The following is a 15,925-nucleotide window of genomic DNA, read 5'->3' as shown; positions in this document are numbered from 1 at the left end:
ACTCACGTAGAAAGATTTGTAAGGACTCGCACTCACGGAGAAAGATTTGTAAGGACTCACACTCACGTAAAAAGATTTGTAAGGACTCACACTCACGGAGAAAGATTTTAAGAACTCACACTCACGGAGAAAGATTTTAAGAACTCACACTCACGGAGAAAGATTTTAAGAACTCACACTCACGGAGAAAGATTTGTAAGAACTCACACTCACGGAGAAAGATTTTAAGAACTCACACTCACGGAGAAAGATTTTAAGAACTCACACTCACGGAGAAAGATTTGTAAGAACTCACACTCACGGAGAAAGATTTGAAGGACTCACACTCACGTAGAAAGATTTGTAAGGACTTGCACTCACGGAGAAAGATTTGTAAGAACTCACACTCACGGAGAAAGATTTGTAAAGACTCGCACTCACGGAGGAAGATTTGTAAGGACTCACACTCACGTAGAAAGATTTGTAAGGACTCACACTCACGGAGAAAGATTTGTAAGGACTCACACTCACGGAGAAAGATTTGTAAGAACTCACACTCACGGAGAAAGATTTGAAGAACTCACACTCACGGAGAAAGATTTGTAAGAACTCACACTCACGGAGAAAGATTTGAAGGACTCACACTCACGTAGAAAGATTTGTAAGGACTCGCACTCACGGAGAAAGATTTGTAAGGACTCACACTCACGTAGAAAGATTTGTAAGGACTCACACTCACGGAGAAAGATTTTAAGAACTCACACTCACGGAGAAAGATTGTAAGAACTCACACTCACGGAGAAAGATTTGTAAGGACTCGCACTCACGGAGAAAGATTTGTAAGGACTCACACTCACGTAGAAAGATTTGTAAGGACTCACACTCACGGAGAAAGATTTTAAGAACTCACACGGAGAAAGATTTTAAGAACTCACACTCACGGAGAAAGATTGTAAGAACTCACACTCACGGAGAAAGATTTGTAAAGACTCGCACTCACGGAGGAAGATTTGTAAGGACTCGCACTCACGGAGAAAGATTTGTAAGGACTCACACTCACGGAGAAAGATTTTAAGAACTCACACTCACGGAGAAAGATTTGTAAGAACTCACACTCACGGGGAAAGATTTGTAAGGACTCACACTCACGGAGAAAGATTTGTAAGAACTCACACTCACGGAGAAAGATTTGTAAGAACTCACACTCACGGAGAAATATTTGTAAGAACTCACACTCACGGAGAAAGATTTGAAGGACTCGCACTCATGGAGAAAGATTTGTAAGGACTCACACTCACGTAGAAAGATTTGTAAGGACTCGCACTCATGGAGAAAGATTTGTAAGGACTCACACTCACGTAGAAAGATTTGTAAGGACTCGCACTCATGGAGAAAGATTTGTAAGGACTCACACTCACGTAGAAAGATTTGTAAGGACTCGCACTCACGGAGAAAGATTTGTAAGGACTCACACTCACGGAGAAAGATTTGTAAGACCTCACACTCACGGAGAAAGATTTGTAATGACTCACACTCACGGAGAAAGATTTGTAAGGACTCACACTCACGGAGAAAGATTTGTAAGAACTCACACTCACGGAGAAAGATTTGTAAGGACTCGAACTCACGGAGAAAGATTTGTAAGGACTCGAACTCACGGAGAAAGATTTGTAAGAACTCACACTCACGGAGAAAGATTTGTCATGGCGCACACTTACGGAAAAAGAAACTGGGAGAAAAAATAACGGAAAGAGGATGAAATATTACTTAAAAGTAACAGTACATTTAAAAAATCATGGGGGTGATTTAATAACCAAAAACAAATGTTACTAATAATTTTCCAGTTTTGATATTCTGAACTCAAAGACTCAAGAGTAAATATTTGAATTTACATTCAGGATAATAAAAGAAAAGACCTATAGGGAAGAACAATTTTCCGGTAAAAGTCACATTCTTATATCAACTTTCATGTTTTGTTTCTTGTTTTGCCGTATCTATGTAAACTTATACGGTACCAATTTTGATGTTCCAGATGCGCATTTCGACAAATAATGTCTCTTCAGTGACGCCCAAGCCAAAATTTTGGAAACCCGAAATAGCAATAAACTTGTAAGAGCTAAAACGAAAAACAGAGTGCCAAAGACTGGAGCCAAATTCGTCTAAGGATCAGGCCTGGAGGTTATAAAACTTTTATCGTACTCATACTCAAACTCAGGCATTTTTGTTTTGGGTATAACTCTGAGCAAGCTTTGAAACATACTCGAAAAATCTTGAGCATGTACTCCATTTGAGTGTGAGAATGATTTTATAAAAGTTTTATAACCTTCGCTTTTGAGTATGTGTACGATTTAGAGAACATAGTTTGAGTCTGAGTATGAGAATGTGCTCAAAAAAGTTTTATAACCTCCAGGCCAGATTTATGAATGAGGGAGATAATCCTTAATTTTGAAATGAATTTCTAAATCTTATCATGGCAATTAAATATACATCCGTATTTTCAAGCTAGTAATGAAGTACTTAGCTACTGGGCTGTGGATGTGTTGACATTTTTCATATTTACAATTTGAACCTAACATTTATCATTTGTATTGCTGAAATTAACCTTTAAAGTTGATCTAAATAGCATTTTTTTAAACACCGATTTTAGTATGAATTTTGGTTTTGAAGTCTGTTCTTAAATGAAACTACATATTTTGATAGGATGTAATCCCAAGAACATTTTACAATAGGATAACTTAGGGACACCCCTGTCATGGGGGGGTCGAAATTCACACAAAAAAACCGACAAAATTAGAGCACATGCTTTTGACAACCTGGTTCAAATCAATATCACCATTTCTTGAAAATAGTGCATCTCACTACGCTACACTGCGGTCTCTGTGAGTGTTAAGCTTCTAATCCTCCTCACAATACACTTATGGTACCTCGTCTTTTATTTCGTCGTTTCAACACCTTTTTCATATTGTGTATAAAAGTGTATTTTTTCCTTGAATTATCTTGTTGTACAATTTACGTGAGAATGAGGCATATATTATGTAAAATTTTCTTTTAGTGCTTCCCATTCATAAAAACAAATGTATATATACTTTAAGGTAAATAATTAGAACAATCATGTGTAATGTAATGACTATTGTACTATTATTACTCAAGTTGTAGCTAAAAATGTCATAATTGGTAATAATGCTAAAAAAACTGTTAACAGATGATAGGGGGTATACATGTTTAATAGGCTGGTTTAGTAAATCTAATGTGATTTGACCTTTATTTTTTCTTCTTCTTTTGCTGGAATGTTTGTCTGTATAATAAACACAATTCTGTCAGAATTTATCAGATAAAATGAAAAGTAAGGAGCTACCTTAAGTGAAAACAAGTTCTAAATTCCCTGTACTCAAGCACAATCAAATGAAACTATATGTCGATTTAGCAGACTTTGTTCCGAGGAAAATGCTCATTCAGTTTGTGTTACTCAAATCAAGTACATGTGCCAGCTATAAAACATGCTAAGCAAAATCTGCTGCGTGTGTCAATCGACCGAATATTGCAATTACAGAAATATAAAATATCATTTGGAAATAGCCAACTATATCCACATACTAAAAGCATTGCGATGTGCGAAAAACAACTTATTGCATTTGTTTGCAATTGGCCTAAAGTGAAAAAAAACAACAACAAAAAACTAGGATGGACACGGATGGGCTTTTCTAAAGACTAAAACCAAATCCGGCCCGAAAGGTTTTTTCCCCCTTCCACTTCATTTTACAATGTTCAACCTTTTCACAATTAAAGGGAAAATACTTCGATAAAAATTTTCTCGAAAGACGAAACGTTCTGAAGTTTTGCCAAGCCAAAATATGAAAATATTAAGTTTGAGATTGCCTCGTAATTGTTATTCTGCTATACGTCTCAAATTATTTATACATATATACATTTTTATTACAGTATGTACTAATTATCTATACATATACATTTGTATTATGTACTAATTATCTATACATATACATTTGTATTATGTACTAATTATCTATACATATACATTTGTATTATATACTAATTATCTATACATATACCTTTGTATTATGTACCTCTCTGATGATTTCTCTTGTATACATTATTTTATTTCTTTTACAACATATACCTTTTAATCTGGTTTAAGTGAATGAATTAAGTTATCTTGAATTGGTCATTTCAGATTGAATGCGACCCTGTCAAGTACAGTGTATATGGTTGTTTGATTTTGTTTCTATTTGTAGTTTATAAGATTCCCCCTACATGTAATCTCTCTCTCTCTCTCTCTCGTCCTGCTTTCATTACACCCCTCCTCGTTCTTTCTGCCCCGTTATAATTATGTTTATGGCGGCTGAGACACGTTTAAATTACCCATTTCCGGGTCATCAGATAAACATCACAGTTTGACTTTCAATTCACGAGCTCTAAAACGATTAATCGATCTGCTAGGGGTCAACTGAATTGACCTGTCTTTCTTAGTACAAGCGGGTATGTCCCATTGAACGTACATGATTCATTTGCTAATGCACGATATATTTTGTACAATACAAAAAAAATGGAGGACATTTTATTTGTTACTTTCGTTGTATTCGTGATGTGCAATTACCCCGCTGAAACAGGTGAGTCTTGTAATTTTACACGCATATTCAAAAAATAAATTTCATTTTTAAAAATACATGTGGGTTTGAAATGTGACGATTTATATACCGGCGTCAGCGCTTAATGAAAAGTATGTCGGCGTGCTGCAGTTTATATCCTTATATATCTTAAAAATGAAGCCTACTTCTTATATTTATATTGTACTTTCATTTTTGTTGGAATTACCCGCCATTAAAACAGACGTACTAAATTTATCTGTATTCATACGCCTATTGTTTACAACTGCAACGTATTCACGAGGAAATGGCTGTCATTGTATTTTGTGAAGATAGGAAAGGCGAACACACTGGGAACGTAAATACTCTGTTATCGTTCACTTCTTTTCTGTCTTAGATTTAGGACTCCGTGTATCTCTCAATAAAAACTTCTGTAATTATTGATTTTACACCACATTTCTATAAGTATATAATCATCATTCAAAGGACATGTATGTTCAACATAGTTTGATTTGTGAAACGTAATTTCAATGTGTTTATCTTCTGAAGAGAAGCAAATGTCATTTTGTATATATATGAGTATTTCTAAAAAAAATTTTTATAAGTTATGTTTACTGTTTTTTTGTTGTTGTTTTTTTTTGAAAAATGAAAACAAAATTCTTGGATCAATACAAGATCTAGTTTTCGTTTTTATTTTTAGGCGGACCTATTTACTCGAAATGCGCCCCCGCCGGGGTTCCCTTATCCATACAGTGCGATACATGGAGCATCATCTACGTCCGACAAACGATGTACTCCGAATACTACGGGGTTCCGAATGTTAACTGTCAGCTTCCTTCCTACAATAGTCTCTGTCACACCTTCAGTAACTCCTCGGACTTTTACTACAATGGAAAATACAGAGCGGAACACACGTTTGTTTCCGAGAGATTGACGTTTGTAGGTCAGATATTCGGGGTGAACTGTAACGACTCGTCGACTGTGAGGGTCGTCCAGATATTGTATGAGTGTCTCACAGGTACGTCCACATATTGTATGAGTGTCTCACAGGTACGTCCAGATATTGTATGAGTGTCTCACAGGTGCGTCCAGATATTGTACGAGTGTCTCACAGGTACGTCCAGATATTGTACGAGTGTCTTACAGGTACGTCCAGATATTGTATGAATGTCTCACACGTACGTCCAGATATTGTATGAGTGTCTCACAGGTACGTCCAGATATTGTATGAGTGTCTCACAGGTACGTCCAGATATTGTATGTCTCACAGGTACGTCCAGATATTGCATGAATGTCTCACAGGTACGTCCAGATATTGTACGAGTGTCTTACAGGTACGTCCAGATATTGTACGAGTGTCTCACAGGTACGTCCAGATATTGTATGTATGTCCCACACGTACGTCCAGATATTGTATGAGTGTCTCACACGTACGTCCAGATATTGTACGAGTGTCTTACAGGTACGTCCAGATATTGTATGAGTGTCTCACAGGTACGTCCACATATTGAATGTCTCACAGGTACGTCCAGATATTGTATGTCTCACAGGTACGTCCAGATATTGTATGAGTGTCTCACAGATACGTCCAGATATTGTATGAGTGTATCACAGGTACGTCCAGATATTGTATGTCTCACAGGTACATCCAGATATTGTATGTCTCACAAGTACGTCCAGATATTGTATGTCTCACAGGTACGTCCAGATATTGTATGAGTGTATCACAGGTACGTCCAGATATTGTATGAGTGTCTCACAAGTACGTCCAGATATTGTATGAGTGTATCACAGGTAAGTCCACATATTGTATGAGTGTATCACAGGTACGTCCAGATATTGTATGAGTGTATCACAGGTACGTCCAGATATTGTATGAGTGTCTCACAGGTACGTCCAGATACTGTATGAGTGTATCACAGGTACGTCCAGATATTGTATGAGTGTCTCACAGGTAAGTCCACATATTGTATGTCTCACAGGTACGTCCAGATATTGTATGTATGTCTCACAGGTACGTGGTCCTCCGAGTCAGTTGGTTAAATAATTAAATATTTATCTGATCGTGGGTATATAATTATTTGATAGCAGTCACAGAATGTTGTACAATTTTTTTGATTTATGTCATTCCAGGAGTTTTCCATTCATACATGTATCAAAATGATATTCCCTCTAGGTGAAGTGTCACAAATTTAGACATATGGATGACCCCCAGGGCTTTAAAGCGAGGGTTCTTTATCGTGCCAACGTCTGCAATGAGAAGGGCATCCAAATTCACCCGCAAATCCTCGGATAGAGTATGAAAATATTATCTGGAATTTATATTTTTAAAATATAAGCATTTGAATGCAAGCAAAGTGTCAATAAAATAAACGATGCTATATGTACCCCAACACACAGAGATGGAGAGACCGAGTATCTGTGAAGACAAAGAACTGGTAGGGGAGGTGGACGGGATGCTTTTTAATCCCGGTTTTCCGGATCCCGTGAGGCAGCAATATGGTGGATGTTCATGTCGAATATCGGCGACGGACTGGGGAGTAATCAGACTGAGCGCCATCATTATCAATCCCGTGCATCCTCATACCGGAAATGGGAGGTGGAGACTAAATGTCAAAATCAATGAAGGTTTGAAAATTATCGTTTAAAGGGTTTAATTCTCTTGTATTTTTTAAAAGATTAATTCTAAATCCACCTTGTACTTTATATTGAATGCAAAGTAAACACACATTCCGTGTAATCATGCCTGACAACAGATTCAATGTTTGTTTTTATTTTGTTTATTTTTGTCCCGACTAAAAAGGATTGAGGCACGTGCTTTTTCACAATTTCTACACTTTGTCTAGAACATGATTATAGTCTTGACCAGATGTACAGACTCTCGTCAGATATTGGTATTCCGGACACGAATAGCCTCACTCTGGGCTACAGTAATGGCGGCGACACTACATTCCTCCCCGTCATGGTACCTAGAGTCCCCACTGGCTTTTGGATCAAATACTCGAGTAAGCGTCTATCTAATGGTCCACTACACACACTGCATGATGGATCAAACTTACGATGTTTCTAGTCATCGTTTGCAATGATTTTGTGATCATCTTTTTTGTGTTAAGATATATGTGTAAAAACAAATCATCTTCAAACCTCAGGCGTATTAATGATGACGCAGGAAAATGTGTCTAAGATTATGTGTAAAGACAAAGTTATCTTCAAACTTCAGGCGTATTAATGATGACGCAGGAGAGATTTGTCTAGGATTATGTGTAAAGACAAGTGAAATCTTTAAGAAATGAAACTTATAATTCTTGTTTTGATGCATGTATTAAACGAAAAAGTGGACGGAAAACTTCATCAATGCGCTAAAGCTTTCCGTCCAATTTTTCGTTTGATACAGGCGTCAATAAAAGATTTTTAAATTTTATTTTTTTATCATTTAATTATGTTTTTAAAATAGAAAAACAAATAGTTTTTCTCATCAAAATGCTTGAATTAACGTTTTAGAAATGGCGCGTAGGAATACATATATGAAACAATGAAAACAACTAAACTGGCTGTGCGTTCAGAAGGTCAGGTACATGTACAGCACAGGCATTCGACGTTTTAAAAATCTATGATAAAAAAATTGTCTTCCTATAAACAAAAAAATTGTTTATAGGATCGGAAGGCATTTTTTAAAAAAAAATTATAGATATTTTAAACGTCGAATGCCTGTGACGTACAGTTACTGTGCAGAATGAAATGGATTACCGTGGAATCATTTTAATTGATGTGGGCCAATGTTCGTGGGTAAGCAAAATTTTGCTGGTTCGTGGGGAAGTAATTTCATGGGTAAGCGACATGATGTCACTAGGAGAAATAACTCTACTTGGTTTAAAAAAAGTTCGATGACACTTAAATTCGTGGGAAAGAGTGGCCAACGAAATCCACGAACATTAACCCCCCCCCCCCCCCCCAACGAACATTAACCCCCACGAACAATGATGATTCCACGGAACACGCCATATTAAAGGTGAAAAGCTGAGTTAGATATAAAGGAAAGAAGCGGTGACTGAATGTATGCTGCATTGTGTTGGAGACGTTGAACACTGGTTGTGATGTAGGAGCGGTGGAATGTGGCTCGGCCCCATAGCTTCATTTTATTATGAAGTAAAAAACTCAACGCCTAAACCGCCCTTGTTGAGCCCCTTATAACGCAGTTCAATTTCATAAATATCTCCCAGATTAAAAGTCGCCGCCTGCTCCGTCATGTTATCGAACTCGTAAAGGAGACGACACGTACACACCGTGAACTCGTGTAATCTATCTACCTCTACCAGTCATTGTCCTACGTCCTCAGGTCAACTATTCTACCACATCATCACTGTGTGTGTTGTTTCTTTAAATTTCTATTTTATTCATAACTTTGGTTGTGTTCAATTTTGGTAGCAAAGGAGGAAAAATCAAACGAATAAAGTGCTTGTGTGCAAATTAATTCCCGTTCTATAAATAGCGCTAAGATTAGAACGGGGAAGACACGTAGTCCCGCGTGCTTAGTGTAGAGGAACGCCGGATAATTTTTGTTTGTTAAGAAATCAAACGAATTTTTCATCCATTCAGCATCGCTGTTAAGTCGTCACGTTAAAAGTTATAAAATGATTCAAACTCCAGGCGTACCCCTGTTATATGTTACGTTGTACGTGGTTTATACGTTATGTTGTACGTGGTTTATACGTTATGTTGAACGTGGTTAATGTGTGACGTTGTACACGGTTTATGTGACGTTGTACACGGTTTATGTGTGCCGTTGTACACAGTTTATGTGTGACGTTGTACTCGGTTTTTGGGTGAAGTTGTACACGGTTAGTTGTATATTTAGGGATCTACAGTATTGATAGGCACGTTGTATTTGTATTCCATACACAGATTTACTTTATTTTCGCCCACAGCCTTCCCCTCAACTTCTCGTGTCCACGTTGTCTGTTCTGTAAAACAAAAGGACGAAGCGAATCTCTCATCAGGTAAGAGTAGGGGTACCATGTGTTTACATGTTCTCCTCTCGATCGGATATGTTAAACTTATTAACGCATGCGTATTGTTAATGTTAATTTGAGGAGATCAAAATGTTTATAGGGGTGATAGCGGTCATAAGCAGCATCGCTGGAGTGTGTGTGTTTGTGACAGGCCTGACTGTGTTCCTTGTATTGAGAAGGTAAGAGAAGACTTCTTATCGTAACCAATCAGTAATAATTATTCTGTTGATAGATAATTTAAAACAAACAAACAAACAAAAACCAACAACAACAAGTGATGAAGTTAACGCAAAATATCTTTGTATCTTCATATAGAAAATTCAAGTGTTCTTATTGTGTTTCTTTTTCGTATGGTCCAACAGAATTTCTTTTAAAAGGGACAGAAATAAGTCATCCCTACACAGACATGCGAAACAAGTAGGTGGATCACAAGGGGTGAGTTCTAGAAGCGCCACCTTCTCGGAAGTTAATAAAGAATTCTACTTCCTGCGGAGATGCAACACACTTTCGAGCATATCCAGATATAACAGCTTACCGCCAAATTTCATCTTTAACCCAAAGAAAAGAAAATTGTCGTCTGCAAAGTCAAAGGATTCTGGGATAGCAATTATTGACATTCATCGGAACGAATCATTCAAACACGCCGTAAATTCTGAAATGTCGGAAGACAGGAACGAAAAAGCGGCGAAAAATGAAGAGGGCGAAGAAAGAATGAATCAGGAAGTGACGTCACTATCAGAAGCTGGACAGAGTGAGGTGGAATTACCCGGCGTTTCTGATTTTGGGAGTTTGCAATATTTGTCTGTGATAGGGACAACTGATGACGAAGTCGATGTATGATTTTATTCCACAACGACCGGATTCTTTCCGGAGGGGGGGGGGGGGGGTACGCATGCACTCGCACACCTGACAATTGTAGATGATATCCCTCTGATAAATGTTTAGGGAAATAATAATAACTCATTCATATCATTATTTAAGGTGGCTCATTCCATCAAACGTTCATGTAATGACTCGTTAAATCACCTCTTTATATGTACTAGAATTCCACCATCGAAAAAGCTATTCAAGCTTTCACTCATTTTAAGTGATGTTTTGAAATGATAAAAAATGTGTTTTGTTTGCAAAGAAAATATTTCAAAGTTCAAACTTTGGTATGATTTGATGCATGCAATTTCCACGTATTTTGTAAGTAAACTGAACCATTGTAGAAAGTTGTTATACCAAGTACCTGTAGATAGTCAAATGTGAACATAGGTATGCATGTAATAGATAACTTTGAAAACAGATTTTATGAATAATTTGTGTTAGAGTACTTCAGTAATATTGATCCATATATAAAACAAAAAGGGTTTACGAGAGAGGTACAGTTAGAAAAAAGAAATCGTATTTTCCTCACATTCATGAGCACATGCTATTGATACTAAATGCTCTGCTAAATACGAAGAGCAACTATAGAAGATTACTGTAGCATTGGAAGTACAAGTCTTAATAAGAAACACCATATCCATGAAATGCAGCATTATATAACGTACGTTTACAGAGACATGGAATTATCATATTCCTGAATTTAAAAAAAATGCGAAGAAAGGAAACAAGAGCCTCATGGTCCTTAACGGTCACCTGAATATCATAGTCCATACAGTGAGTCTCATATTTGCATTTAAGTTTTAATATGGAATCCTTTGCTACATGTTTATGATCTTTCAAAATATGCACATAATTTCTATTCCCTTTTGAGAAGGAAAAATGGACGTTTGAAATATATCAATCATTTTGACATCCCTCAAGTCCCCCCCCTCAATACCCTGACCCATGAATTTCACAATTTAATAAGACACAACGGACATCATAACCATGCATTTGATTTACTTAATTTACATGACTTGTGAAAGTAGAGAAGATAAAATAATTTTTCATACATTTTTATTATGTGGCCATATTTACCTTCTCAAGTGCTGTGCCACTGATCCAGGAACCATGCGTTTCACAATTCAGGTAGAGAGCTTCATGGAAATCATGATCATATATTTAGTTTTCCTCAAACATGTGAGAGTAGAGAATAATTGCGCTTTCACTATAATATTTTCTAAGATTAAATGTGTTTTCACTATATGGTCATATTAGCCCAACCCAAGGACCTGAACTCCTGATTCAGGAGCCATGATGAGAGCTTCATGGACATTATAATCATACATTTGGTTTTTCTTTATATATATATATATATATATATATATATATATATATATATATATATATATATATATATATATATATGTGTGTGTGTGTGTGTGTGGGGGGGGGGGGGGGGATTTAATGCATTTCACTATATGGTCATATTAGCTCTCCCTAGGGCCTGAACCCCTGACCATGATTTTCAGTTTTGGCAGAGGTGTCATGGACATCATAAATATGCATTTGGTTTTTCTGACAGATGGGAGTAGAGAAGATTTTCTAAGATCTAATACATGTTCACTATATGGTCATATTGACCCTTCCCTAGGGCCAGAACACCTCATCCAAGGGCCATGATTTTCACAATTTCGGTAGAGGGTTTCATGGACATCATAAACATGCATTTAGTAGTTCTCCCACATTTGTGTAAATAGAAAAGAGAATTTCTTAAATTTGTATTTGTGTGTGCCTATTTCGCCCCACCCTTGAGGCCCAGGGGGAGGTATTGTCTTAAATTTCATAATTTATATTCCTCTTATCCTAGGGATGTCTCAAACTGAAAATGATAATGATTGGCCTTGGAGTCCAAGACGAAGTTACAAATGTGAAATATTGTTAACGGACAACGCACGACGACGGACGAAGACCTATGGCAAAGGTCACCTGAGTTTACCTAAAACAGAGATGAACCAAGAAGATTTCAGTAATGCATACTCTTTCTTAATTGAAATTGACAAGTACACGTAAATCATGTAAAACTTATACGGTACCAATTTTATGCACCAGATGCGCATTTCGACAAATAATGTCTCTTCAGTGGTGCTCAACCGAAATTTTTGAAATCCGAAATAACAATAAACTTGTAAGAGCTATTTTAGGGGAAAACAGAGTGGCAAAAAGTGGAGTCAAATTCTTCTAAGGATAACAGCTATGCATTAGGGAGATAATCCTCAATTTTGAAATGAATTTCTAAATTTTATCACAGCAATTAAATATACATCCGTATTTTCAAGCTTGTAACGAAGTACTTAGCTACTGGGCTGTAGAGACCCTCGGGAACTAACAAGTACACCAGCAGAGGCCTCGACCCAGGGGTCACAATGTAAAACTTATACAGTACCAATTTTGATGCACCAGATGCGCATTTCGATAAATCATATAACCTGGAAGCACTCTGAATTGATACAACACACATTCTGAATAGAAAAGCCTTAAAGTGGATCATGGTGCACCAATCCATTTGACATGTGAACTGATTATGTATTAAATTTTCACTGAGAGTGAGGTTGTGACAAAATGTTGGTGCAATATTGAAACCATTTGATCTACATTTAACCCTAAAGTAGGTCATGGTGCAACAATTAAGTTGAAATGCTTGAAATGTGAACTGATTATGTATTTCTTAGAGAGGGAGGTTGTGACTAAATTTTAGAGCAATATCTGTGACCATACCAAAAAAAAAAATCATCTGGAAAACTGTTTGTCCTACTTCTACCCTAAACCACTGTAGGTCGTAGTGCGCCAATCCAACTGAAATGTTAACTGCGCATGTCTTCCCCCGAGAGGAAGCCTTTAACTAAATAGCAGGACAGAAAACTGTCTGATCTATTTTTAGTCCAAAAGTAGGTCAAGGATGGATCAATTCAGCTGAAATGCAAACTGAACTTGTATTCCTCCGAGAGGAAACCTATGACTAAATAGGGCAATATCTGTATCCATAATCAAAATCAGCCCGGAAAACAATTTGACCTACTTTTAGTCCTAATGTAGGTCACGGACGGACGGACCAATCCAGCTGAAATGCAAATTAAATTCGTATTCCTCGGAAAGGAAGCTTATATGTAAATTCAGGACAATATCTGTATCTGTAACGAAAACTGTTTGACCTACTTATAGCCCAAGGATGAACCAATCCAGCTGAAATGCAAACTCACCCTTACAATTTTTAAGGGAGATATTGTGACCAAATTTCAAAGTTGTACATGCATCAGTTATGGAAAAAAGTCCGGAAAACATGGCCCCAGACGGACGGACGGACGGACAGCGCCAAAACATAATACGTCAGGTCTAATGACGGGCGTATAATAAGGACTCAATATGCAGTCGTTACCATCTTTAATATATTGTTATCATAACTTGGAGGATATTAATATTGTAAATTATAGGCCAGTAAATACAAATCTTTTTAAAAACGTATTTAAATGAAAGTCAAATAAAAAAACTTTTCAAAGTTGAAAGGCTTCCAACATTATCATCAGATGTACATGTACAGTAGTTGCTCATAAGTTTCTTCCCAGAAGCATTTTTCACTACATATAAAATAAGTTTTCAAATAATAGGTCAAAGTATGATTTTTTTTTTTTTTACAATAAGTTATGCAATGAATTCCATTTTAAGCAGATTTTAAAAAGTTTATAACGATAGGAATTATGTATTTCTTATATGGATTTTTTAAAGAAAAAATCATAATTTGATTCAGAGTAAATTTGAACGGTCTCTGAAGTATCTGCCGTTGTCTGCGTTGCTTCAATATAAACATCTCGCCATTATTGGTTTAGTTGTTTACAGACTAAAAGTTACACCTAGTCATGAAGAGGCCTAAATTTAAGCCATAATTTTAGTCTGGTGCAAACTTAGTCTGTTTGATGAAACACAACTTAGTCCGGTTTTATGACTTAGTCCTGTTTTTACGCCCGACTAAGCTTACATCTCGTCGTCGACCTTTTTTGTGAAACATGCCCCAGGGATCTCTGAACGGACTAGTGTATCATTAAATCTACAGATTTCTATCCGCTCTTTGTATGTCAACGTGTGCATCTACCTGTATATTACAGGTGATATTTAAATCTAAACGTCGTTCTCCGTAATCCCAGTCATTAAATTTTTACACATGAGTAAAGAATTCTACTATGATCCGACAATACTGTGTAAAGGTTTTATGAATGTGCCGTTTTAAAAGTCTCAGATCGGGACCCACGTCTGTGTTGTGTTGTGTGCTATTCATCTCTCAAAATCCGGAGCGGAGATCGGAAAACACCGAGTGAGTATTCGAAACGGTCCTTTGTGAGTCCTCAAAATGTAACCCATACCTCCCCCCCTTGTTTTCAACGTACACATTGACGTCCTTTGAAATCCCCCACCACCTTTTCCCCCGTACGAGGGGAACTGTTGTTTTAAGCAGGTCAAGGTGACGGGGATGTTCTCCCCTCAAGGTCACGAGGAGGTCATTCATTGCCCCTTCTATATTGTTTTACAATGGGAGGGGACAATCCCTCCATTGTCCTCTCACACGATAGCACTATTGTTTAACACTCCACACCCCCTGTTAATTATGTACTACTGTCATTGTTGCCAGATTTATATCACTGGATTATGTACACGTTTTTTTTTTTTTTTATCGTTGTGGTCCTTTTTTAATTACTGCAACTTATCTCAATTAATGGTTAAAAGCTATAGGAAATATACAGCAAATGAAGATTTGAAAGTGTATGGTGCCCAAATGCAAGGTGAAGATAACGAACAGTGATCAATCTTATAACTCCTACAATCATAGAGTGTCCGTCCCTTTATAGCTGTCAAAAACTAACGTATATATATATGTATCAACATATCTTTATTCCCATATAGTACGCCTGTTGAAGCTACAGAAGTTCCAGTTTATTTGTAAATTCCGTCCAAAATGCGATACAATATCAGTGTGCCACGTGTGCGAGATCGAAAGTATATTTATTATGAGGATATTGCTATAAAATGAAAACAAATAAGTTTCAACATTGAGATTAATATAAGCTACATTCCGCGAAAAGTGTTACTCACAGGTTTGCTGAAGGTTTAAGTAAAAACCGAGTGTCCGTTTTACCGGAAAGTGTCCGTTTTACCGGAAAGTGTCCGATATGCCTATACACCGTGACATTGTTTCACTTATAAGCATCAAATAACGGGCGCAAATAATTTACATGCATTTCATTTCACTGACCGTAGAGAACGTTAATTTTGCACGAGTATAAGTATTCATAAAATGCAGATTATAAGCATGACACATGTATTTATTTAGTTTTGGTCATAAATACGGGGGTGAGTGGGGTGAGGAAGCTAATGTTAAAAGTGTTCGTACTTAATGTCTCCCAATTCTAAAGATGTTTGGATGTTGTGACCGTTTAA

At 36.9% G+C, this 15,925-nt stretch overlaps 1 protein-coding gene across 1 annotated transcript; it reads left to right on the top strand.

The window, feature by feature from the left end:
- Window positions 1-4,887: 4,887 nt before the first annotated feature.
- LOC125675789 (uncharacterized) lies at window positions 4,888-10,435 on the top strand. Its single transcript, XM_056161071.1, has 7 exons — window positions 4,888-4,938; window positions 5,262-5,598; window positions 6,981-7,208; window positions 7,427-7,585; window positions 9,506-9,577; window positions 9,690-9,768; window positions 9,952-10,435. Exons 1-7 carry the CDS (start codon window positions 4,888-4,890, stop codon window positions 10,427-10,429), a joined length of 1,404 nt encoding a protein of 467 aa, XP_056017046.1. The 3' UTR covers window positions 10,430-10,435.
- Window positions 10,436-15,925: the final 5,490 nt, after the last annotated feature.

Source organism: Ostrea edulis, chromosome 3 (assembly GCF_947568905.1).
Source record: "Ostrea edulis chromosome 3, xbOstEdul1.1, whole genome shotgun sequence".
Taxonomy (NCBI): Eukaryota; Metazoa; Mollusca; class Bivalvia; order Ostreida; family Ostreidae; genus Ostrea; species Ostrea edulis.
Note: the sequence above shows the minus strand (reverse complement) of the source record. Positions and strands in the feature narration are given on the sequence as shown.

Excerpts from the sequence above, each read along its gene's own strand:
- LOC125675789 (XM_056161071.1), top strand. The coding sequence starts at position 4,888 with ATGGCTGTCATTGTATTTTGTGAAGATAGGAAAGGCGAACACACTGGG. Across the intron at positions 5,599-6,980 it reads ATTGTATGAGTGTCTCACAG|AGATGGAGAGACCGAGTATC; the intron begins GTACGTCCACAT and ends CCCAACACACAG. Across the intron at positions 7,586-9,505 it reads CTTTTGGATCAAATACTCGA|CCTTCCCCTCAACTTCTCGT; the intron begins GTAAGCGTCTAT and ends TTTCGCCCACAG.